This window comes from Sprattus sprattus (assembly GCF_963457725.1).
Source record: "Sprattus sprattus genome assembly, chromosome: 7".
NCBI lineage: Eukaryota > Metazoa > Chordata > Actinopteri > Clupeiformes > Clupeidae > Sprattus > Sprattus sprattus.
This window is the reverse complement of record NC_137926.1, coordinates 27,279,376-27,306,818: the sequence shown is the minus strand read 5'-3', so window position 1 is coordinate 27,306,818 and position 27,443 is coordinate 27,279,376. Positions and strand designations below refer to the sequence as shown.

Sequence of the window (27,443 nt, the reverse complement as noted above, 5' to 3'; positions counted from 1 at the left end):
ACAAATAAATAGACTGGTCCACACAGCAATGGAAGTGGTGTGGGTGAGGGAGCATCCCTTCCTTTAACTGCTCTATGAGAAGGCTACAGTACGGCCAGAAGGCTAGGGGTTCCAATTCAACACAGGAAAAAGAAAGCTGATATAAAGACTCTTCCATCCCTCTATCAGTGAATCCCCTCAACCAGGGGCACAGATAGCACTGGGGACGGGGAGGACATGTCCCCTCCAGATTCATAGTGACCCCGATTCGTCCCTCCCACTCTCCTTACGTAAGTTGACAATCATCAGTTAATAACTCTGCACAGATGATTAGGCGATGTAAGCGTCCCCCCCAGTTTAAAAATCCCATCTGCACCGCTGCCCTAAACATAACGGGTGTGAAAGGAGAGGCTGTGTTGCATGTACTTCAATGTACTTTCTTGTTTTTATTGTTGGCACTTGTTTGTGATATGCACTTTATGTTTGTTATTGCACAAAAATTGCATGTATTTTTACAATAATCTTTAATCTTGAAATCGACAGCACCAGGTCAAACGACAGGAAATCTTATTGGGAAAAAATCATAATGCCATGGCGCCCTCTGGTGGCTGCTGTCTGAATGCCACTAAATGTCTTTCCTTCAATTACATCTTAACAGAGATGCCACTGTCAAGCACCCCCCCCCCCCCCGCCTGTGTTACTCACATGGGATTTCTCTGTAGCCACTCTCCAGGGCATGGAAGTAGTTCATGAACTCTGGCACAGGAATCTTGAAGATCTGAAAGAGTCCTGTGTCCTCAAACAGCCTGTAGGAGACCTGCGGCAGATAGACGGACAGATGGACAGACAATCAGTCAGGCAGACGGAAGGATGCATCCTTCCAGGCACTGAGAGCTTTTTGGTCGGGTTTGAATCTGACTCAGAAGCTCATTCCCTGTCTTGTGCAGCTTGGGTGCTGATGACTCACACGCCTGGGTAAGCCCCTCCGTCTCACCTGGCTGAGGATGCGGCCACACTTGCCCTGGGTCCTCTCCACCAGGCTGAAGATGGGGAAGTTCCAGTTGTTGATCTGACTCATCAGCGGCTCCAGGTCCTCCATCACCAGAGGCTCGGGAGCAAGGATGGGCTTATCCTGTTACATAGTCGCACACACGCACACACACACACACACACACACACACACACAGACAAACACATACACACACATACATACAAGCATACACACACACACATACACCAGGCCTATCAGTCATATTCAAAATGAGAAAAAGGGCTGATGCACAGAAATATATATATATATTTTTTTATCAGTAACGGGGCTATAACTACAAATCATAAAAAGTATGTGTGTGTATCAGTGTGTGTTTGTGCTTGCGTGTCTGTGTGCATGTGTGTGTGCATGTGTGTGTATGTGTGTTTGCGTGTGTGTGTGTGTGTGTCTGTGTGTACCTCGGCAGGCATTAGCTGCAGGATGATGCTTTGGGAGCGGTAACTCCTGCAGCTGTCCGGCGTGTCTGTGGCTCTCTGGCCTCCGTCAGGTTGGTCCTCGCTGTGACCCTGATCACTGCTGTCACTCTGGTTGGCCTCCGCCATGCTATCATAGTCAGACGACGCCACCAATGGATCATCTGTAGGCACACACAGACCACACACAATCATGCACTGATATGTGTGTTTTCCTGCCCTCCTCATACCTACTTCCTTCCCACTTTGCCATGGAAAAACCATGTAAATCACATGCTTCACAGGATAAAACAGAGAAATGACAAGACATCATTTATTAGTACAAAGCTAATGTATGAGACAATTTTGCAACTATCACATGTATTGGTTGCTTTTCCACTGCAGGAACTCAGGGCACTCCCTTGATGGCGCCAATGAGCACCGGCCATTTTTCTTACCATCGCAGTGCAGGAGCTACGGACCTTCAAGTGACATAGCCTCACATTTTGCTATTTGATCGCAACATCAAATCTGAGCACAACAAAATAATGATATATTTATCCAGCAACAGCACCAATATTAGATCTTTAAACCAAGATTTCCAAGATCACATTAGGATTACCTCAAGGTCGACAGTGGAATTTTCTACGTCTCAATTAAATGGCTTCATGGCAGCTGTAATTAACTTACTTGATAAATGAATGTACCAGCACCACTATAAATAAGTTAAAGCTTATATTTCAGCTGACATTTTTTCTTGTGTTCTTTCAATGACTAACCTAAACAAGCTATAATTTATTTAGCTGTATTCGCCGCGTAACCTCTGGTAAATCTTGCTGGTTTTAGAAACATTGCATTCCACTCACATTGCGTTTAACTAACAACCACCATCACTGCAAGCACCATCCAGCAGTTTCAGGGCTGCACAGAAGTACCTACCCCGGAGTAGGTGCTTACTTCGCCCCCTGAAAACTGTCCTGAAGAGGTACTACAGGGGCGGCTCCTGCAGTGGAAAACAGCCTAAAGGTGCCCCCTAAAATGACCCACAAATTCCTGCAGTGGAAAAGCGCTGAGACTCTGAGCACCCAGTTTTAGACACACAATGCAGATTGTTTCTCTCCATGGCTGCTATGTGGTTATACAGCTCGTATAAAGGACTTTCTTCAGATAGCTTTCAAATGAAAGCCTCTTAGAAATGCATTGGTTGCCCTTTTTTACTTGTATGTTTTGTGCACTGTAGTATTTTGAATGCTTCACTCTATTCATCTTCTGTTCACTCCATTGATGTACTGCATGTGACCTATCTAAATGTGACTTATGTTTGGTGTGGTCCACATACCTGTCCGGTGTATCCTGTCTGTAGATCCCTCCCCATGGCTCAGTCTACTGAAGGGTCGCCCACAGCTGTGTTAGGGGAGAAAGTTCAGAGGTCAAAGGTGCAAAAGCTGTGCATGGTGGAAAGGGATTACACATGCATCCAGCATATGGTGAAGAGCTACGCTTGATGGTGTTTAAACACATACATAACATATATACTTAAAATATAACTCTCATCGTCATGGATATTCAAGCCAGTGCCCATTCATACCATCTGTGTGTCTATTCCACTACTCCTCTTGGTGACCTCGTAAAAATCATGTGAGAAAATCATCTTTGAATTTGAGCCTAACTGGAAGATAACACATTTAGCATACTGTCTGCGTTTGAAGTTCCACAAATTGGCAGGCGCTGTCAGAGGGGTTTTATCGTTTTCCCGCTGAGCCATCGGGTGGAAGGGAGGGATGGATACAGGGGGAGAAAGAGAAAGAGAGAAAAAGGAGAGAGTGGGATAGATGGAGGGGGAGAGAGAGAGAAGAGAGAGAAGGAGAAAGAGAGAGAGGAGAAGAGAAAAAAATAGTCCCAGGAAAGATGCCCATGGAAAATCTCTCATTAACAGACTCTCTGAGTTTCCTCATTAACACAAAACAATCTCGACTCTTCACATTAACAAACACTGCACCTAATGAGAATGAGGTGTGCTGTGTGCTTTACATTTGTGGTGAGCAGGACCTCCACATTATTTTCAAAGCTAATGCTCTAAGCATTTCAAACATGCACTCTATCAAACAGCACCTCCTACATGTCAGATCCAATCGATTTGATTGATAACTCATTTGCCTTGAGGTTATAAGAGTTCACTGTTCCTTCACATGGAATTATTAGAGATATCTGATTGCCTGAATGCAGTCTGGGTTTTAAGATCTCTGCCTCTTTCCATCTGCCCCCCCCTCCTCTCCTGTCCCAACACCTCCACAAAGCCAGCTTCACAGCAGGAGAAACACCAGCTCCACAGCAACACTTCTCCTGTGGTCAACATAACGGCAGGACCGACAGTGGCTCAAATTAAAATACCTCAAGCTGAAATGCTCTAGAACCTTCTACTGTGGGAGACGAAACACCAGCAGGGCAAGAGCAGAAGAATGTGCTTCTTGAAACTTACTGGGGGGTGGGGATTGTGTTAGCAGCACAATACTGAAAAATGAAAAAAGAAACTGCAGAGGATCTGGAAAACTCCATTAAGAAAAGCTGAGCTACACATCAGAGGAGAGTGGCAGGTGTGGAGTGTGCCTGAGCACCCAGTTATTCTATCATATGGTTGACTGTGATAGCCTCCGGAAATGGCTGCTCCTTCAGTTACCTATGTGCTCATAAGACATCAGTGGTGCAATTCTGATAACAGCCTCAAAAGTGTCTCTGCCACTTACCACAACAACACTATTATCCACTACAGTATCTCCATATACATCCCTAGTTGTGTATAGTGCAGTAACTGTACTGCTAGTTTGCACTCAAAATAAAGCCACACATGAAGCAAAATATGCACTATTCAATATGTTATTTCTCTGATATCCCACTGTATGTTTTCAAATCATCACATGCACATGACAGCTCCTAATAGTCTTGTCTTTCAGCTGCTTCGCTTGCAGACTATCATTATGGGTTTGAGGGAAAGTGAATTGTGGCACACCAATGATAAAAGATGTGCTGCTGCCGCTGAAACCATTATTATCTCTTTCCTCTCAGGCGGTAGCTGCAGCAGCCCTGAGCTACACTGCAAACAGCCTCGCAGTGTCACCAGCGTTGAGGTATATCAATCAGCCGCCAGCCACTGGGTCTGCTGCACACACTCCGCAAGTGGAGAAAAATGAGGAGACAAGGGAGGTTTGTGGAGAAGGAGAGAGAAAGTGATCTATCCAAGTCTTCCATAACTGTGTTTTCACCTCGCAGTGGCGATACAAACTTTTTTCCTGGATGGCTGTCGAAGAAAGCCCAAGTGTTATACTGTAGGTGCAGCTGTCTACTTGTTGTGCCAGTGGTCGATAAGAAACAGCTCACAAAACATGAAGGAAACAAAATATCCCTCCAAACTTCTTCATAGACGCGTTTTTTTAGGAGTTCATCTAAGATTGCTTTCGAAGAATCTTACCATTTTGTTGTGGCCACTGGGTCGTGTTTGCACACATGGACGTTAACCTTTGTTGGGCCGACATTAAAAGCAAAACACAGCTTTTGGGCATACAGTGCTCTTTGCTGATGCGCTGCACTGCCGCTGAACCCTGTTTTGGTGGCCGGGCCAATCGCATTCATCATTCGGAAATGAAAAACACACTCCAGTTTGCACTCTTCTTTTCAGAAGACAAGCACATGTACCGGCTTAACGCTGTTTGGCAGAGAGAAGCGCACAAACACACACACACACACACACACACACACACACACACATACGCACAAACACACACACGAAGCACGTCTCTTGGACTCTTGGCAAAGTGCAGCGGGACTCGTAGGATTCACCCTGGACTCTGAGAAAATTCCTGCAGATGTGTCGAGTGGAATTAGGGTGGAGCTTGGGATGGCTGGTAGGATGATGGATGAGCTGTGGAGTGGGGACACACACAGGGTGGGGGGGTGGGGGGGAGGGGTTAAACATACTGTACGGAGCCAGGCCCCAGGCCCCAAGAGGAAGGAGGGAGGCAGGGAGGGGGAGAGAAGAGAAAGAAAGGAGAAAGACAGAGAGAGAGAGAAATAGGAGAGAGAGGGAAAGAAAAAGCAATAAAGAAAGCGTTGGAGAGTGATAAAGAAACCGAGAGAGAGAATGAGAAAAAGAAGGGGGGGGATAGAGAGATAGACTGATGAAGGATGAGGGGACGCAGCTGAGATGTCTGGCCCAGGTCAGGGTCCCACACTGTTCCAAGTGGGCTGGAGTATCCTTTCTCATTTTTCTGTAAATGCACACTGGTTTCAACTTGTTTGTTTAAATATTTGCTATTAATCTTCCATTTCTCAGATGAACTTGTCAGTTTGGGTGATTCTGTTCATTTACAGCTTTTGATTTATTTAGGCCTTTCGGGCCTCAGGTCGTACAAGCATGTGAACATGTTTGTGCATCAGACTCTGCATGTGTATGTTTGTGTGTGTGTGTGTGTGCGTGTGCGTGTGTGTGTGCGCGCGTGTGTGTGTGCTTGAGTATGCTTTATGTGCATATACATTAAGGAATCTGTGAGAGTGTGGCTGCATACATGTATGCATGTGTGCTCATGTGTTTTTGAGTGTGTCTCTGTGTGTGTGTTTGTGTGCAAGCATGTGTGTGTGCACACGTGTTTGTGTGCGTCTGTGCAGGCATGTTAAGGGGTTGTTGTGTGCTTGTGCGTGAGAGAGAGAGAGAGAGAGAGAGAAATAATTGATGAGAAGAGTATGCATTCTCTGAAGCCCTCTCCTGGGCAGAAGACAGCGCCATTGTCTTCCCCCCTGCTGCTTTTGTGACGCCAACAAGAAAGGCCTCTCTGCCGTAGCTCTGGTTGCACTCGTAAATACAAACACTCTCTGGCAACCCGGGCTGAATCAGACCCGCAGGGAGACCCAGGCCAAATCTTAGCACTGCAAGAGCAGACACCTTGTCTACCTCGGCCTCCTGCAGGAGGATATCCTTGAAGCAACATTGGGCCAGCCCTGCCTTTGCCTATTTTTTGCATAAACTGAACTGTCAATTCAACAAACACACAAAGGACTGTCGTTTTTCTGACAGATGTCACAATCAACTCCTGGCAGTTTCCTGTGCTTATGCAAGATTGATGGCAATGTTTGCCACATAGTAGACACAAAGGTTTTAAAATTGTATTTCATGTCAATGTTTCTTGGGGAAATTGACAGCATAAACCTTCGAGTCATGATACAACTTCTTCTGAAATCTGATTTTGGCCAGGTTCGTATGTGGTTCCAAACAGTCCGTGCCGATACTAGGATTATCTGGTAACACCAGTGTCAGAGTTTTCCCTAACGCAGCCAAAAGATAACGTCAACCTGACAACAATGGCCTACTGATCATATGATATTGAGCCACGCTATTGCAATTACTCATGAAACATTTCAGAATACAATCTGTGTCAGGACAGACAAATTCAACACAGGCCTAATGTGATTATCTGGGCAAACGGCAAGTCCAGAGAAGAGTCACGAAATTGGAAACGGGCCTGTCTTTCAACACCACTGCAGCAGGAAGCCATTACTGTTGTTCATTTTTTGAAATCGTGGTCTGTTGAACACATTGAACACGAGTAACACTTCTTTCCACTCTGCCGAGAGACTCGAGCGGAACAACAAGGGCTGTTAACACAAACACAGGCAGGCTGCACTCCCAGCTTGTGTAAGATCACACCAGGGGTGACAGACAGCTTGAGTGCAAAGGCCCTGCGTGCTAAAGTATACAACTGGCGCAAAGGCCCTGCACGCTAAAGTATACAACCGGCGCAAAGACAGCAGGGAAATGGAAGAGGCTCCCGAACCCTGTCTTGCAAGGAATGCCATGGCACAATAAACATGGTCGAAATCATCTCCTCCACGCCCTCTGAACTTTTAGATGTGAAATCTGTGGGGGGTGTGATTGAATGTATCTGTTTGTGTGTGTGTGTGTGTGTGTGTGTGTGTGTGTGTGTGTGTGTGTGTGTGTGTGTTTGTGTGTGTGTGTGTGTGTGTGTGTGTGTGTGAGTGCGTGTGCCCGCCTCTCTCTCTCTGAGTGCACCTGTGTGTGCGTGTGTGGTCTGTGTTTGTGTGTATGTGTGTGCATATGTGTGTTTATGTGTGTGTCTGTGTCTGTGTGTACGGGCACACTAATGACTCTGTGGCCTGGCTTTGTTTGCACAGAAGCAGTGTGAGGCCATAACAAGCTCCATCACTGTAATAGCTCAGAAGCAGCCCGTGTGAGGAGACAAGAGCCATGTTTGGGGCCACCACCAGACATAAACAACCACCTGCCACTGATCTCTCTCACTCTTTCTCTCTCTTTCCCTTCTCTCTCTCTCTCTCTCTCTCTCTCTCTCTCTCTCTCTCTCTCTCTGTCTTGTTCCATCTCTCAGATTTATGCCACCAATCTGGCAGGATTTTGAGCGCATCACGTCAAGTACGTCACCACCAGGCATCACAAGGTCATGTGAGCAGAGCGTCAGGCTATCTAAGCTGCACTCCTCTCCTCTCCTTTCCTCTTCTCTCCACACCTCTCATCTCCTCTCCTCTCCTCTCCTCTCCACACCTCTTCTCTCCTCTCCTCTCCTCTCCTCTCTGCATGGGTAAACCTAGACTCAGAGGTATCCCTAGTGACTATTTGCCTTGCCCCTCGATGGGTGGCCATTTCACAGCAATGTTCCCCCATGCCCCAGGCTTCGGAGCGGACCTACATGTGCCGGTCTTCCTTCCGGCTCAGTTTCCTCACCGCATTAGTGAAATGAGCTTGCACCACTTGGCCGTTGTTCTGTGGATCGTTGCCCTTTTTCCAGCTGAGCGGAGTGACATGGCTTATTAGATGCAATAACATTCAGCATTAAGCAGACAGATGCTTGGACGGTTTAGCTTAAGAGAAGCCGTGAACCAAACTCCAGCTTTGTAACATTCACATCTCTATCCCCGTTCTCATCCAAAACGTCTTTCCTTTCTAGCATTTGAATGGAGACTGCATGATTACAGAGGAGTTGGAGGGGAGCACAGACTAGCTGGCAGTACCTGCAGATGAGGGGTTCGTGGTAAGGCTTGATGCTGGCACTGCGATCCCGCCGCACAGGCCCCGGCTCGATCGTGGGCAGCCCCGTGGCTGAGGTGGTGGTGGTCCAGCTGGACGAGATCTTTCGCAGCAGGCCAGGGGGCAAACTGTGCTTTAGGCGCTACACAGAGAAATAGAAGAAGGAGGAGAGGAGAGAGAAAACGGAGAGGGCATCAGCATCGGGGTTGTTCAAAGGTCATCAGAGAGGGCATCAGTGAACAAAAATCATGTGATTGTGGGAAAAACAGTAAATCAATAGACAATAGAGCAATACGTCTGTGAATATCAATGAGCTCCTCCAGAGCACTGTTTAGACACCAGGTGAGAGGGAAGCGCCACAGAGGGTACTGATTACTCTTTTTTTCGTACCGAATTACTGAAGATTATTTCAAGTTAATGAATTATAATATGCGACCTTGTCATAATGAGGCCATAACAAACCAATCCTTGTGCCAGGAGACAGCTGCCACTCATTTAGTGGAAGGTTTTTTCTACAGGTTTAGTTGGGTAATTAGTATAGTATAGAACTGGTTTTATCCATTATAACAGCACAGCAGACTGCTTGTATCACTCTGATTTACAAGATTAACAGAAAAGTCAGTTTATGTGATGCTTGGCCTTAACGAATGCTTTTGGTGGACTCCTGACAAAACTCAAAAGCTGCAGTCTCGTATGACTGTTTTCTTATCGTTACCACCTTGCTAATAGATAGATTTAGATAAACATATCACATTCGCAGTTGTGTTGTTATACTGAATATCAGTATAGTAGTGATTGTCTTTGGCTTTCAGCCTGCGCCCTTGTGTCAGTGACCAAATCACAGCCATTCTGATATCAGATGAAACAAACCTTTACATGTGACGTTGCTTGAATAAGATTATTTGTTCAACACATTAATAATGAGTTACACATAAATTACAGCATGTGTACAATACCTTTTTTTTCAATATTTGCGAGGTAGTTAAAGAATTTGGCACATTGATGGGTGTTCAATGGAGGCAATAAACGTCAGCCTCTGATCGACTATTACTGGGCTCCATAAAATGAAAGTTGGCACATTTCAAACTTTTCAGTGAGCAGTGTCCAAAGAGGACTCTCACAGACAATGCTTCAACCAGATATTTTGATGTAGGCTCAATATGAATATTTTGTTGAATATATCTCGCTGAAATAGATTTGTTGCATTGTTTTTCATGACGAATCTCCTAATGGCTTCCACTATACACTTTTAACATGACATGCTTTTGTTTACATAAATCATTTGAATTCATGAAGCTACGCTAGCACTAACAGGTAATAATACGTGTGAAAGAGAGAAATGTCAACTGAAATCATTCTATTTACTCTTAGATTGAGAGACATGTTTAGTTTTAAAATACAGCAAAGCGAAGAAAGTTAAAAATTAAAGTTCAAAGGTTGTCCATTTGGGTGGCAAACTCTTTGATAGACAGGCAAGCGACCACAAAGCCCTAACAAGTTTTTACCACTACAATCGGCCATGAAAACAAGTCTTTCTCTCTATCTGCCTCTCAGACTCTCTGGAGGGGCTAAATCTAATTAAGTACTTGGCTATTCACTATACACTGCTTCTCTAAGGTCGTTTTACAAAGTTCCATGTCAAGCTAAAAATACACAGGAGCACTAAGATCGGTCTCTAAGGTCCTCTGAAGTGTATCGGCGCATCCCTTTGATTTCTCACGAGCGAATGGAAGGCACGCACAGCAGGCGGGCTTCTTCAGGTAAAGAGCCCGCCGCCGCTCCAGTCAATGCTGATGCTGTCTCTCCGAGTCCATGAGAAAATGGCATCCCTCTGTGGCCCTGTCGGGGCGCTAATCTTAATGTGCCCCCTTCAACTACCCAAGAACCTCCGCACAACATTTTCCCTGTTTTTGCTCCCAGATCTTTCCTGTTGACACAGCTGTGGAAATGGAACACAGCGCTGCACTCACGGAGCCAGACATGCATGTTTTCTCTCTCTCTTTCTCTCTCTCTCTCTCTCTCTCTCTCTCCTTCTTCTTCTTCTTCTTCTTCTCCCTCTTTGCACAGAATATACTACAGGCGGTTAACGACTGAAGAAAAAGAGGGACATAAGTGGGACAGATGGAGGAGGAAATGGATGGGAGTCGCAATCGTGGAAAAATAATGTGCATGTTTCTGAAAAGGGCTGCATCACTTGATTGATGCACAGTTATTGTCATGTCATCATGACATCTGTTAATAATTCCCTGTGTTTTGCACATGGCTATCTATACTGAATGTTTCTTGTCAGCTGTAGTTAATCATTCTCTGTTTTGCACATGCCAATCTATACTGAATGTCTGATGTCAGCTACTGCAGTGCAAGACAAAACATATCCTGCCATCTCTTGAACACTTGTATTCAGCTATTTAGATCAAGAACACATGGAAACAGTGAACACACAGTGGCCTCACAGGCACAGGCGCAGCTAGGTGTAATGGCTCATAACACCTCAGAATGAATGCTTTTTTGCTTTTCCCACAAATGGATGATATTTGCAAGTTGTCTCTATAATCAATATCAGCATATGATATTTAGTGTGAGTTCAACTCACTATTCAATAGATTCTAGCTGTAATTTGGAAATATGTGAATTGAGTTTTATTGATATAAAACTTTACTGAGATGACATAGGGAGTTACTTTTAAATTCTACATAATTTGAATCTATTAAGAAAACCAAAAAAAGCAGTAAGCCTTTCGTCAGGTACGGCGGTACCACAAATTTGATGATTGCTCATCTTTGATTTGGTCAGTTTCTTAGAGACACTGAGATCCTTTACTGACGCCTACTTTTGGAATGCTAAGCTTCTCGTTCTTCTCCGGGCCCTCCTCGGAGTCCGAACAGGCGTAGGCGTCGACGGGAGCCAGAGCGGACAGCTGGCTGAGGCGCGGCCGGTGCAGCGGCTGGAAGGTGAGCTGCGTGCTGAGCAGGTTGCTGACGGCCCGCAGGGAGCTGCAGGTGTTGGCCGGCAGCGACGGGTCGGCCAGCAGGTCGGTGATCATGCCGTGGGCCTCGCCCATCACCGCGATGTCCACCGTCACACTGGTGCCAGAGGACTACAGGGGGAAGAACAGGGACACAGAGAGAGAAGGAGGGAAAACTTTGAATCACCTTTGACCTTTGGCGGAAGAGATAATAGATGTGTATGCGTGTGTGGTGTGTTTGTCCCTGTGTGTGCGTGTAAGTCTGTACAGTAACTGTGTGTGAGTGTGAGTGTGCGTGTGTGTGTGTGTGTGTGTGATGGTTCGTGTGTGTGTGTGTGTGTGCACGTGTACGTGTACGTGTGCATGTGCATGAGTGAGTGTGCACCAGCTCCGGGGGCTGAGGGAACATCAGGCTGACATGCAGCAGCTGCAGGGAGCGCTGGGCTGCTCCTGCTGTGCTCACTCGAGCATTAGATCTGCTTCCAGAGGCATGCACCACCTACACGCCACACTGCTGCAAACACAAGCCTCTCGGAAGAGGTGTGCGTCTGTGTGTGTGTGTGTGTGTGTGTGTGTGTGTGTGTGTGTGTGTGTGTGTGTTTGTGTGTGTGTGTGCAAGCAACCTTTCCTATCCTGCCGACAACACTGAACAACTTCAGAGACACAAGAAAGGGAGTGCCATGTCTAAAATAGCATCTTCCACACACCTAAGGTTTCCCCTTGAGGTTAAACTGCAAAAACGTCCCTTATTTTGCGGCAAAATACCTGGAATGCGAGCTTCTCAAGAGGTCCATAGCCGAGGGGCAAACATATCATTCCCAGCTGATCAGGAAGAGTAGGCAGTTCGTAAGCATGTTTCAGTTTATGCTGAGAGCTGAGAGGTAAATCTCAGAAAGTTCCAGAACAGGCAACTCTTTTTTTCTTCCCCAGGCCTCAGTCTGAACCCTTAGCTTCCATCTTAGAGTATAATGCAATGTTGCATAAGGCTGATCTCAGCACGTTTGTTCAGTTTGTACTGTCATGAATTTGTCTTTTCCAGATAAGCATGCCCCATAGTTGCTCCAAATTATGTGTATCTTGAGCGTGGGTATGTTTTGTGGGTATGTTGAGTGTGTGTATGTTGAGTGTGGGTATGTTGAGTGTGTGTCTGTTGAGTGTGTGCATTTTGAGTGTGTGTATTTTGAGTGTGTGCATTTTGAGTGTGGGAATGTCCGTGTCTACGCAGTGCAACACTACTGGGTCAAAAGACAAAACATGTTGTCTTCTGACAGCAGTATATTATGTCGGACAGAGTTGACAAAAGCAGTTTTGTGAAATGTATAATTACATTTTTTTTCTCATTAATGTAGGTATGATGTGCCAAAATAAAGGACAAATTTTTCTGTTGACATAAATTACATATTTTCATGCAAACATGTCTTTAACTGACATATTTGTGATGGACAAAACTAAGCGAATCACAACATTTACAACCAACACTGGCACTAAACGTAGTTGAAAGATTAATTATGAGCCAAAAAAAAATCTGTCAACCCTGGACTTCATCTTCAATTTAAACTGAATATGTACAGGAAAGGCATTTTAGTGTTGACAGGTGTGAATAAAAAATAACTTGCAAGAGTTTGATTTAAATGTAAGGACGCCACAGTTTGAATGAGCATAGTTATATGAAATGCCACCGGAGCATTTCAAAAGCTTAAAATAACATTCCTCTCTGCGTGATTTGAAATTATATATATTTTCAAATAATTCCTCTATGTAGTAATTATATCAAAAGTGCACTGAGAAAAAGTCGTATTATCATGTGTCTATCGGTCTCTTTATCTGTCTGGTAACATAACCAAACATGTACAGTCACCCAACCCACACCCACACCCACACCCACACACACACACACACACACACACACACACACACACACACACACACACAGACACACACACACACACTTCTATTCTCCTACAGGAGCTCTGTTTTCGTTTAGAGCGCAGAGCAGCGCACCTCCTCAGATCACCTCTCAGCCCCTTCATCGGCTGTACTCTCTGGGTCACGTTGTGTTTATGCTCGCCAAGCGTCTGAACTCTCTGTCTCCTGCACAGGCTCCATTAGGTGCAGTGTGTTTACTCAGAGCTCTACCTGCGCCAGAGACAGCCTGGCTCATCGCACTCACACACACACACACACACACACACACACCTTATACAACATACTCCTTGTGACAGACACGCGCACTCTACCACTTGAACAGAGTACATAAAAACAAAACACAAAAAGTTGGATAGTCTTGGGGGGCCTATGCTGGGAATACGATTATTATGTACAACTCATTACTAGTCAGCTGAAGTCTGAGTCACTGTTAGATTCTGAGGCTTTTTATTTGAGCACTGCACAGCGAGAAGCAGCACGGTCTTGCAAGGAGCTGGGTCTCATTTGAATTGTATCTGCTTTGAATTGCTGAGCGCAGTGAAAAAGCGCAGCGAATGCAGTCTTTGTTCTGCGGGGAGAAGAGGGGTAGTGGTGGGGGGGGGGGGGGGGGGGGGGGGGTCGGGAAGGGAAAGGGGGGGGGGGGGGGTGTAGCTCGGCGGGGTGAAGTGAAAAGTTCACAGCACTCCCTGAAATCACTCTGCCCTCAGCAACAAGCACCACATCTAAACACAAGTCAGCCGGTGCTGCCAAGACATTCATCCAATAAACATGTGAAATGACCTTCCTGACTTTTTTTTAAACTCCTGATGTTGAGCAAAAAAAAAGAAGAATGTTATCTGATTGCTTACCTCAAACTCTGGAGCATAGACTGCCAGTGCTCCAGAATGATTCTATTTACGTTGGCAGCCTGGAAGAGGCTGTGACCTTTGAGGCCTTGCGATGTGCGCGCTCGTGTGTGTGTGTGTGTGTGTGTATTTGAGTTTTTTTAAATTCAGCCGGGCTCCAGACCGAGCAGCTGGCTTTGCCCTGCGCCTCAGAGACTGACAGGCTTTCTGAATCACGACACATGGTGGTCCGAGTTTGCCCTCGAATGTTACGGCTTCTGCAGGTACCACAGTGGGAGCCCCGCAACCCAGAGCAAAGGGTCTGTTTAAGACCACAATTACAAATGGATTTGACACATGTGGGTCTTGACCTTCCCATAGCTCATGACCCATAAAACCATGATGTGTGACGGCTGACGGAGAAGGTCTTGTGTGCATGTGTGTCTGTCTATTTGAGTGTATGTGTGTGTCTGTCTATTTCAGTGTGTGCATCTGTCTGTCTGTTTGAGTGTGTGTGTGTGTGTGTGTGTGTGTGTGTGTTTGTGTATGTCTGACATTAAAGGAAGACATCAGAGCCCTCTAGATCTTGAATGTTCTGAACATAAACAACCGGCGGTTTAGACTTTCAACAGCTGAACTCAGTCCTCTAAACTGTGAGACTATGGACGTAAAGAAATATACACAGCACACTCCTTGTGTCCTTACATAGACCGGCCAAAAATCTAGCCCTCAAATTACTTTTCATCTGACTTCAGTACAGCCTTCTCATGGTAGGAGAGCACATCTGACTTCAGGACAGCCTTCTCATGGTACGAGAGCACATCTGACTTCAGGACAGCCTTCTCATGGTACGAGAGCACATCTGACTTCAGTACAGCCTTCTCATGGTACGAGAGCACATCTGACTTCAGGACAGCCTTCTCATGGTACGAGAGCACATCTGACTTCAGTACAGCCTTCTCATGGTACGAGAGCACATCTGACTTCAGGACAGCCTTCTCATGGTCTGAGAGCACATCTGACTTCAGGACAGCCTTCTCATGGTCTGAGAGCACATCTGACTTCAGGACAGCCTTCTCATGGTACGAGAGCACATCTGACTTCAGTACAGCCTTCTCATGGTACGAGAGCACATCTGACTTCAGTACAGCCTTCTCATGGTCTGAGAGCACATCTGACTTCAGGACAGCCTTCTCATGGTACGAGAACACATCTGACTTCAGTACAGCCTTCTCATGGTACGAGAGCACATCTGACTTCAGTACAGCCTTATGGTACGAGAGCACATCTGACTTCAGTACAGCCTTCTCATGGTACAAGAGCACATCTGACTTCAGTACAGCCTTCTCATGGTCTGAGAGCACATCTGACTTCAGTACAGCCTTCTCAGGGTATGAGAACACATCTGACTTCAGTACAGCCTTCTCAGGGTACGAGAACACAATAGACTTCAGTACAGCCTTCTCATGGTACGAGAACACATCTGACTTCAGTACAGCCTTCTTAGGGTATGAGAGCACATCTGAAGATAATTGACTGTACTGCCTGTTATTCCCTCAAGATATGAAGCCTATTTACAACATTAATAATGAAACAATACAAGATTTATTCTTCACCTTCACTTGAAATATAATGTTATTCAAACCTCTGCTTAATATTGTGACATTAGATTTTCCCCCAGCACCAGGCAAACAGTGGATGTTAAGCGCTGAAGATGTGCTGCTGTTGATTCCATCAGCGGCCACTCAGGCACTCTGTCTGGGCCGGCCACCACACTGCTTCAGCCCGCTTTAAGTGCGCAGCTTCTTCCTGAGTGGAGATAGCCATGAAGTCTCATCAAGCTCTGCTGCTGCTGGACACACTCCGCACTGACAGCCTGGATGGACACATGCCCTACGTGTTAGATGCAGATCCAGCATCGTAGAGCCACAGGATCCAGACATCTGCTAAAGTGCTACTCTAGGCGCTTTACTGTAAGCCACCCGCCATAAAATGTGTTTGTGGCAACATAATTCATGACTGTGACAAACTGAGGTTCTAACACAGTTCAGGGAAGGACCATGGCAAGGCTGCAGCACTTCACTACCCAACTGCACAAAGCCTTCCAAGCCTTCACTTCACAGCACAAGTAGCATTTCTCTGGGTTTGAGTCATGTTCCAGTGTATTATGGACCACCAATGTTATTGAGAATATTTTATGAGAATGTCTTACATTCGACACGTAAGCCACATTTGGATAACAACTCGCCATCATTTGTTTATAGTTTTTATATTTTTTTGACCATGGTCTCTCTGCCTGCTGCATGTCAATTCAATCTAGTGTACGTCTACAGCCTTGGTAGCAGATGGGGTCAACTCCGTTCACTGTGTTTGCAATAGAACAAGACTCACAGCAGCTATTCCCATTCTACTACTGAATGGACCAAACGGCCTCCAGGGCCTTATTTATGGAGGATATTTGATTCTCTGAGTAAACAAGGCACAGTAGTGGGCAATAAAGGCACGTTTGAGAACGCCTGCCTCTTAACTGCAGACGCAAATGAACACATTCATGAGTACTGACAGGCACACACACACACACACACACACACAGAAACACACACACACACACACACACACACACACATCGATGCACAATCTAGCAATCAACAGACACACAGGCATGCTTTGGTAGCACATACACACCCAAACACACATAAAAATCATCATTATTCTTATCCACCATAAAGGACTGTTTGTCCTTTGCTAGAGCTCTACACCATGTTATTGTCCTTAAGGTCCACACTTGACTCCACAAATATCTATCTCATTAGAGCTGTTTTTTTGTGCATCCACCAACATCTCTCTCTCTCTCTCTCTCTCTCTCTCTCTCTCTCTCTCTCTCTCTCTCTCTCTCTCTCTCTCTCTCTCTCTCTCTCTCTCTCTCACACATACATACCCAGGGTATTTTGTGATTTTGTATGTGGCCAGATAATTCCAAAAGAAAATGCATTTGCAGTATGTATAAAAGAATCATCAAACAGGCCTTATATGCATGAAACAGTGCCCTTCTGCCAGGACTAAATGGGGACCACAGCAAGGCCTTCTTCTGGATGAAAAGAGTAGAGTTGAGCAGCAGAGGCACAGATCACAGCGGGACTTTTCTGAAATCCGGCTCTCTTGTTGCCTCACTTGCAGTAACCTAAACTAACCCCTGTTTTCAAAGCCTCTCCGTCAACCTGGAACACTTGGGTCCAGCTCCTCCAGCAGGATACAATTACACGCTTTTCTACTTTTTAATAAAAAAAAGGGGGAATAAATCAAAACAAATCTGGAGGAGTAAAAGGCTCATTAAGCACACGGAGAGGGGTCAAGGCAATTGACCAGGGCGCACCCAATCATAATGTCCTCAGGGACGGCCGCTTGTTGTCTTTTACTTCTGTAACAGGCCCTCATATTTCATAGAGATCTCACAAACAGACAGACGGATGAGGAGGAGAGGAATAAAAACACAATACATATAAGACATTTTTAGCATTACGACTACATGCAAAGTTTTTAGTTTGAACCATGATAATAAAAAAAGGCATGGAAGGCTGTGTCAATGGAGAACTGCACTGAGAACTGGAGATGCATTTCTGCAAGAAAATGTGCATGTGATTACGCCGCAGCAGTAGTCGGCTGTTGTTTACTGTAACTTATGCAATTGAATGGATGGGCCTGTGCCCCTGACCACACAGCAGACGGCTTAGTGGATAATGGAGTACGGAGAAGGCACTGAGGAGTTTATATGAGAGAGGTCTTCAGGACGCATCAATTGATTGGATAGTTCTGTCACAAATGATAATTACCGTGATCAGATTGTGGCAGTAGAGCCCTGAGTTAGGTTATGGACCAGGAGCGGGCTGCAGGGTATGGGAACTCCTCCTCTGTACTAAAGCAGAGAATTCTGATCATTCCTTGTGGTCACTGACAATCTGCTGGATAACTAACTTGATACTGCTGTGTCAAACAGTCATTTTTGGTATCCACTGTAAGTGGATATTTTCTTTAATATTTCTGTTTGGGTCAGCTACTTTAATCAGGCTGGTAAACAACTGATCTGGATGGAAAATGACTAAGCCCCTGCTTATTTCTGTGCTAATGTGGATATGCCAATAAGAGGCCAGACAAATACGTAACAAATAATCTTAAATTTTTAAGAAACTGACATATTGACCTAATCCCTGAATGTTTTTAAATCTCAGATACACACATTGTATGCATTACCACCATCCAAGGACACTTAGAATGAACTTTATGTTATGTAAATGGGGGCTTGTACTGGAAATTGTGTGAAATCTTCTGTAGAGTGGCATCAATTACGTAATAGTAAAAATATGGAGGTCTAGTCTAGTCTCCAATGACAAGCTTCCAGAGCTAATCTAGAACAACTGTGCCACACTCACATAGGCATATATGAGTGTGCTGATGAGTAGCTAGCACCAAGCCAGACAGCAGACAGTCTGTCAGAGTTGCTGAACCCTGCATTCATCTTAAAAATGTTCCCTTATTCCACAGCACTTTTCTCCGGTAGGAAAGAGAAAATCTATCTTGAGTAGACAGTGGGTAGAACTGCCCAGTCCATCACCATAACACAAAAGCTGTGAGGCCCACACAACCTGTAGCGAGCTAATTACTTAGTGATCCCATTCCCAGTGGTGGTGACGGGAAAGTGTGCTGCTGGAGCCGCCTCTGGATGAAGTCTACAGACAGCCCATTCGGTGAAACACACAGACCCAACTGAGACACCTGGCACTTTCATACTATGCTCTGCTCAGTGGGCAGTAGGCGGCTGTCCCCTCCCTTCCCACACTGCCCACCCCTCACACTGGCCTCCACAGAGGCAGGTCACAGACCTGGCCACCCCTCACACTGGCCTCCACAGAGAGGCCACAGACTTGGCCACCCCTCACACTGGCCTCCACAGAGGCAGGTCACAGACCTGGCCACCCCTCACACTGGCCTCCACAGAAGCAGGTCACAGACCTGGACACCCCTCACACTGGCCTCCACAGAGGCAGGTCACAGACCTGGACACCCCTCACACTGGCCTCCACAGAGGCAGGCCACAGACCTGGCCACCCCTCACACTGGCCTCCACAGAGGCAGGCCACAGACCTGGCCACCCCTCACACTGGCCTCCACAGAGGCAGGTCACAGACCTGGCCACACCTCAGACCAAACAGCTCCCCTTGTTCATTTTGAGCTCACTAAGCCTAGTGCTGCCAAACGTACCCTTCACCTTTTGGTCAGTTCTGATGTATAGACTATTAAGTATTTAGTAGGAAGTATTGGTACAAGCTGACGCACTGTACACGTTACTGGTAGGGTTTGCTGTAGAAACACCTTTCCTTCTTTTCCCGCAACTCTTTGAACTATTTAATCTGCAATCATTTTCTTCATTAATAGCCAAACATTTCACATTCTCAAGGCAAACAGAACATGATGATGCCTGGTGCTTGGAATTAGACTATGCTATTAATAGCAGCGACATTATAAATATATTTATTGTGCTACTTTCCATTGTCTCTCGGCTCCCTCTGTTGTTGTCGGGCTCTTTCAGCGGTGATAATGGAATACAGCCCTCCAATTCTGTGTTTTGAAAGCCTTCCTGGCATGCTGACCACACAGGCAGCCATCGGCTGGCTACTCCCTGGAACTCGACGAATTTGATGGATTCGACGAATTTGGTGGATCCAAGCCTTCCCATCATGAATCAGCATGGGGCTGCGAAATCTGGAGCGACACGTGTTTCTTCCCCACCGGACGGTCTCCGCAGGTAACATTCCGGAAACCTCAATGTTTTCAGTACCTTTTATAAATATTCTCTGCGTAGAACTTTCCTTAGATTTGTAACATCCACCACAATCTTCGTAATAAAACTGCAGTTGGGGAAAATGACCCTGCTAATGTGTGCTTGTTGGCATGACTGGCCCCGGCAGAAATCAATAAATCGTTTTGGTCAATGGTTCTGGAAAAGATTACATGATTTACATGACCGACAGGCTGCTGGTCTTCTCTGAGGCAGGGCCGTTTCAGAGAGAGGAGCTGAAGGAAAAACATCCAGGAGATGGGACAGAGCGCCAAGACAAGCCTCCACTTCTAAAACACGTTGTCATTCAGAGCTTTTACAAGATTCCTCCGACGAATCCCAGATACATAACTAAATAACTTCAAGTGAGCTCGACAGTCAAAACGTCAGCCATCGGTCAATGCGAATGTGCTCTCCTCGAGACCTTGAACAAAAACAGCCACCACTGTAAGTGGGCCACTACTCAAAACTCTCCTTCACCATTACCTTCACAGCCATGTTAATAAGAATGGTGTATTAATAGACCTCATATGCATGAGTACTGGCTAGATTAAGATGAAAGATACTGGAAACTGCTATGATACTGAAACCACACTGTGGATGAAGCTGCTGCTGCTGACTTTTAATTAAAAAATCTATTGTCCCAAAGAGTCCATTTGTAGAGTCTGGGGCCTTCTGACTGTCTGCTTGTGGTGTGTCAAATGTGCATTGCGCAGGCATCAGATCTACAGGCAGTGCCACTGTGAGGGCTCTGTGAGACCCCCACCCCCACTCCAAGTCATGTCCCCAACGGGAGGATATCCTCCTGATTACAGGGGGTACACCAAGACACAGGCCATGCCAGCGCCGGAGCCTTTGTTTCATTGTCTGACTGGTGAAGCTTGGCTCCGGGGATTGTGTGACACCTCAGTACATTACCTCCAGAGGAAACAGGTCAATCGCAGGCATGAAGAGGACTGATGTTCTGATGACTGATGTTACCTCTGTACACTGTGTTCAAACCCCTTTTCACCCACAACCCACAACCCACCGACCCCCTTTTCATCATGAGAAACCAGGCTGCTTCTCATGTTAGGAGCCTGAGCTCTGCACATTCATGTCTGCTTTCCTACTTCAGAAAGCAGAGGACTCAGGAAAGGATCATGCATGTTTTATAATGACAGGTTTCCTGTTCTGAGACTGTGAAAAATGCCTCCATGACAGCAAGGACAGTAGACATGCACTGGATGGTGTGCTCACACACACGCACACACAGAAAAGGGGAAGTAGATTGGACAGTCTCTTAGAAGACGGGCGCACGAACTGTGAACTAACGTCTCTAGGACATGTTCAAATGGCATGATCATAAGAGCTGTGTTGAAGTGCAGAGAGACGGCGATTACCTGTGATCCTCTGGAGCCTCGCTTGTGGTCCCATTCTGGGTGGGAGAGTATCTAGAACAGAGAGAAACAGAGAAACAAGAAGGTCAGAGTTCAGTGTGAAAGATGAATTATTAAAGGTGCAATTGGCTGCCTCAAAAAAAAAAAAAAAAGGCGTTTCAAACCTAGGGATGAGATGAGAGACCGTAAAAATAATCAATAATAAATTGTTGTGAATCAATCCAAAGGAGTGACGTGGACATCTCTTGTTTAAAATTGCCACTGTGGCATCTAAAATGCAAGGCAGACACTGAGGAACATCCCAGGGGGATGGGATACAGTGGTGAGTGGGACAGCCATGGGCAGCATCACAGTAACTCACAGGACCAACGTCATTCCCTTTCCAAGTCTAGCTCAGTCAGACAGGATCAGAGGCAGAGCTCCAAGCAGAGTGATGGACAGGCTGGAGGGGGGGGGGGGGATTTCCCCCCTCTAAGCACCTAGGTCTGATGCGCACGTCACTCTCCTCTGCCAGTGAAGGAGTGTGAGCACCACTGAGGCCTGACATCAGAGAGGTGGAGACCAAGGCTGAACTTGGATCAGTATCCCTGTCCCTGAAATTGATTATTTTTTCTTTTTTTGACGAGAACACTGAAGGTAGATCTGTTAATTGAGACTGCTTTGAAAGTAATCATCAGTGATGTCAATGGTGCTGTTGAAAGAGCCCTTGAACTCAACCTGCGGAGGTGCCAGTGAAACAGTGTCACTCAGTGACCTCGAAGGGCTGCACAACAACCTGCATCACCTGGCCCTTGTGACGTACTGTAGCTTTGATATACCGACCCATATATGCTACAAATAAACACCTTTCCTATTTGAAAACATGGAGGAAAAAAAGCACTTGAATAGACATAATGACAATTAAGATAAATGTGATGTGAGACAAAAACACTGTGACATGATTCATTTGACACCACAATTGCTCTTTGCCAAGGTGTATTATCTGACACAGCAACATTTAGACACTGAGGCACAGTAAGCATGAGAACCAGCGGCTCCTCAGCAGCATGCAGGTCTGACACACCTTTAAGGGCCACTGCCTTCAGAGTCCCAGTGGAGGAATTCTGAGGAGGAACTGTCCTTAAAACTATTTAAAATGGCCGCAGAGTACCGGAAACATCTCCAGGGCAAAGAAGTGTCTTGAGCTGTGTGTGTGTGTGTGTGTGTGTGTGTGTGTGTGTGTGTGTGTGTGTGTGTGTGTGTGTGTGTGTGTGTCTGTGACCGTGACCGTGAGTCTAGAGAGGTGCTCATCAGAGGTCTGAGCTCTTTGATGATATAATGAGCAGAGCCGACAGACCCCCTTGATTCATCCCCTCCGCCACACGTTCGGGGCCTTCAGAGTCTGTGTGCAATCAAGAGGGCATCTGCACCAGGCTCCAAACAAGGGCAGTGCCCAGGCTGCCAGGGCTGCTGCAGCTCAGCACAGCTGATCTGTGGGTGGCTGGCACCACAGCCCCCCTGCAGCAGGGCTCAGTCCTCCACTAGCTAGCCAGCATAAACATCTGAACAAAGGGTCTGAGTTATAGATGTGCTTTTCCCCCTTTTATGTGTGTGTTAATGAGGCCATTTCGAAGAGGTGATGTTAATGGCCCTAGCTGATTCAGGCAACATTAGTACACACACACACACACAAAAACAAACACACAAACACACACACACACACACACACACACACACACACACACACACACAAACACACACACAGAGAGACAGAGACTCCTACTGCGGCCCCAGATGCATCCATCACAGGCCCTCCGTTCTTACATAACACAACTCTTTCATCAGTCCTTCTAAACAGACGCTTGCTACATCATTGCTATTTCCACACAGCCTTTGATCTGACCAGAAAATAAATAAATAAATAAAAAAGGCAGATAATTATTCTCCCTACTGTGCACCAGCAGAGACATCCGAGTGCTTCAACAACGTGACCTGTCAGAAGATCAAGTTTTGAACCAGAGCTCCAAACTTTTATAATGAATTGTTTGTCTGGGTATTGCTCTCCCTTGTGAAAGAAGAAGCACTGTTAAGGTCACTATTAGCACAGCCTATACTGCATTTTTCAAAAACTGTATAGAAAAATCATTTGAGCTTTAGTTTACATTAAAAGAGCAAATATCAATTACTGTTGATTAATGCCTTAAATGAAGGTGCATACCAACATGAAATTATACTTGTTTGTAACATCAGCCTAAGAGTTTTTAACGCAGCTGCCTGGGTTTTGTTATCATTTCTGTTAGTGGATATGTAATGGTTAAAATATCTGAGGGCATCCATCGTATATCTGACACAAAGCTTAGCTAAATGCACAAGCTTGCAAGTTTATTGAGCACTGTAACTTGCACCTAACCCAACGGGCACACACAAATACACAAATAACAAATATTCCTTTCAAGCTGAGAGTCATGGCCTTGATGGTTTTATTGGAAATCTGTAGTTCACAGGGGAGAATCTATGTTCAAAGTTAAAAAGGTGTTATTAAACAACTTCCTTTGTGTTGATTCTGTATTGATTCTGTGATTTTACATTTAAATACACAGTAGTGCAACCTTGGGTGAGTTCCTTGAGCAATACTTTGGACAAGAAAACTCAAGAGGCTCATCCTACTGTGACCAGTGTTTAAGTGTAAGGGTTCTGCCTTGTGCTTTGAAGCATCTTAGCAGTGCTGAAGAGTTGTAACATTCGATTACAGCCCAAAACCCATGTTAGTTGTGACGTTAGTTGTGACGGAGTCCATGTCCTTCTTGTGAGACATGTCCTACAAATGGAGCAGACAGAATATCTTCTAGCCCCCCAGGAACAACATGACACTCTTAAAGGGACTTAAACAGCTGATTGGTAAGGAAGGCCATCTGTCCATATCTGTCTTTAGGGAGCCTATGGAACCTTTCAATGATCCAGGCTTCCTCGAGACCCATTTTAGGAGGCATCTAGGGACAGGAACCCTTGAGGCTGCCCATGACCATCTATCCTTAAGTGATGGTTCCAGAACTGAGACCATGTGTTCTCTTGGCTGTGAGACCCGAAAATGAAATTTGTTTACCTAAATCTTTTTCATGTTGGGAATCTAAGGAAGGCTTTGGTTGTTAAATTATTCACTTAGTAATATACTCATTATTATGTTTTGCCAAACTGATTTAGAAAAACTTTGCTCTCACAGCTTGATATCAAAAGAAATGTGTGTGAATACACTTTTACATCTAAAGCAAACCACCATAAAGCTGAATAGTCCTGAGTCAGATACAGCAATGCAACTGTGCAAATGTGTGTGTGTTTGAGCAGATACTACATTATGCTAAATGTGCTCTGTGGGGCACACACACACACACACACACACACACACACACACACACACACACACACACACACACACACACACACACACACACACACACACACACACACACACACACACACACACACACAGAGACACACACAAATCCTTGTGACTGGGCTGTTCTCTATTTGAGAATGGGTTGCGGTTTGTGCCGAGGTTCGATGGGAGGGATTTCCCTGTGGAGATACTGTGGCCTTGATGGATAGGCCGTATCGTATCGCACTCCCAGCCTTATTTGCCTGCCTCAGATAAATAATCCTTAGAGCCACAGAGCCCCTACAGCGCAGGCTCCACGGAGCACTCTGACGCACTCCATTACGGCTCTAATGCACTTTTAAACATGTGTGACCAGGGGGAGGCAGGAAACTGCGCAGGCATAATGGAGTCCATAACTAGATTACCACCAACAGCTCCATAATCATTCATTCATGAGCAGTCTTCTGCCCCATAGTCTGCAAAACAATTTTGCCACTAATTACTGCCTTTAGATCAGTTTTCCTGATAGAAACTATCTTAGACCTAATGTGTATGTGCGTTAAGGGAAGCAGCTCAGCGGCAGAACACATCACTCTGAAAGATCTGTCGAAAAAATGCTGTTTAAAATGCACTTCAGCTGTGTTCAGAGTTGTTTACCCCCATTTCATCCTTACTTATGTGGTTTGGGTCTAGGCTTCTTGTGTTTGCGTTCATATATTTTTTTTCAAGAAATCAACCCATTCAGTTGCCCTCACGCTTCTATAAAATGTGGTCTTCTTCAATCAGCCATCCAGTGCCGTGCCACGCAGGGGGTAATCTCTGAGCAGAAAAATATCAATTCCACCCAGGGGTTTTCTGGCACTGAGTTCCCCCATTTAATTCATCTGGGCGCGCACAGTAATTAAGATGGTGTTGCACTGAGAGCTGATCACACACAGCGTGCAGCAGGATGCCAGTTTTCACAAGGATGCCAGGGTACCGCCAGTGAGTGTGCAGTGCAGCTCTTCACCTGTAGAGGGCAAAGTTCTGGACTGTCAACTGGAAAAAAGGAGTAGGGGAGAGGCATTCCTTAGAGACTGAACAAAGAGTGTGAGGGCCAGCTGCTCTTGCACATTTTAAGGCTGATATAGAAAGCTAGCTGGGGGAAAAAAGCAAGTTGCAGTGGTGAACATTTCTGTGAACAAAGTGGAGGCATGCTGGTGTGGAAAAAACCTCACAGGCCAGCATACCTGAGAAAAAAAATAAAAATAATCAAGTATTTGGAAAGGGAAGCTGAAGTCATCTATATGCACGGCAGTGTCAAGCCAGAAAGAGATCAGGTGTGTGGAGGTGAGCAGTCACAATGAAATGCCTTGAAGGGCGAACAGAGGACACGGAGAGTGTAAAGTTCATTTCAGTTTCAGCATCAGTGAATCTATTACCGGTGTACAGGAACAGTTGAGTATGTGTTCATGTTATAGTTAATGTCCAGACAGAGGACAAAAAGGTGGACCTTTGGGTTTGTTTAGACGCAGTGAAGCTGTCAATGTGACCCACACATACATTATCAATCTATATAATCACTAAATAATCCTTGAGGATAACTAAACGGTGACATAATGCACACATGCTCCGCTGTAATCAAACACAACCCTCCTAGGTAAGGATGACACAGCACGCCATCTTCGGTTCCACACTAAAGTCTTTTGTCAGTAACTGTCGGCCGTTTGAGCAGGCAATGTAGGATTGGAGCAATCTGGAGGGGAATTTCATAGGAGCTGATGACGTAAGCAGCAGCACCTCCTGACACTGGGGCTCAGTGGGGGTGCAGAACCTCTACCCCACTGCAGCCCCCGGTGTTGGGTTTCTCTCCTCTTGGCCTCATACCTCCTCATTCACAGGGCCCTGCTGCTGAGGCTGCTGCTGCTGAGGAAGTACCCAGCAGGGTGTCTGGACCATCCCCCACCACTACTCTGACAACTCTGGGTTGGCTGACCTCTCACTCCTCCCCCCCACCCCACAACCCCCCCAACCCCATCCGACACCTCACTGTCTCCCCAGGGTCAGTGCCCTTCCCGCAAGGGTTACCAATCAGGCTGTGTGACATAACTCAACACCACGGAAAGGCCGCAGCAGCAGGAGGAATGTTCATTTTTTTCTCCCCCCCCCCCCCCCCCCAAGAGAGGTCATCAATTACATGGTCTGAGGACCAAGCATAAGTCAAGCAACAACATTCCCTCTACACTTGAGACACAAGAGACAGCAAGCTAAACGCGGGGGGCAGAGGATGAACACTACATGACAATACGAGCACTACACACTGAGTAGCAGAGTTCCTGTCCGTGTACAGCCCCTGATCAAAGGGGGGGGGGGGGGGGTTGGGAGTGGGTCTGTGATGATGCAGAAGGCATCTGCAGAGTGCGTGAGGACTAGGCAGGACAGATGGCAGAACTGCTTGCTGACCCAGATACCCTCTGCCTCGCTTGGATCCAGGTGTGGAGGGAGAGAGTCCTGACCCTGAGGGGCCTTCTCCTCCTCCTCCTTCTCTAGAAGACCCAGGCAGAGGTGTGTGTGAGTGTGTGTGAGTGTGTGTGTGTGTGTGTGTGTGTGTGTGTGTGTGTGTGTGTGTGTGTGTGTTTCTGTTTGTGTGTATATGTGTTTGTCTGTCTGTCTGTATATGTATGTATGTATGTTTGTGTGTATGTCTGTCTGTCT

At 46.0% G+C, this 27,443-nt stretch overlaps 1 protein-coding gene across 1 annotated transcript in view; it reads right to left on the bottom strand.

Moving 5' to 3' along the window:
- The window catches only part of LOC308368690 (cGMP-inhibited 3',5'-cyclic phosphodiesterase 3A-like), a gene marked incomplete at both ends in the record, with an annotated part of 63,236 nt that overhangs the window by 9,292 nt on the left and 26,501 nt on the right, over positions 1 to 27,443 (bottom strand). The window contains 7 exons of the mRNA XM_080842930.1: positions 685 to 796; positions 974 to 1,111; positions 1,429 to 1,607; positions 2,762 to 2,826; positions 8,455 to 8,612; positions 11,301 to 11,567; positions 21,401 to 21,451. Coding sequence (XP_080699056.1) covers positions 685 to 796; positions 974 to 1,111; positions 1,429 to 1,607; positions 2,762 to 2,826; positions 8,455 to 8,612; positions 11,301 to 11,567; positions 21,401 to 21,451 — 970 coding nt within the window. The remainder of the gene's footprint in view (positions 1 to 684; positions 797 to 973; positions 1,112 to 1,428; positions 1,608 to 2,761; positions 2,827 to 8,454; positions 8,613 to 11,300; positions 11,568 to 21,400; positions 21,452 to 27,443) is intronic.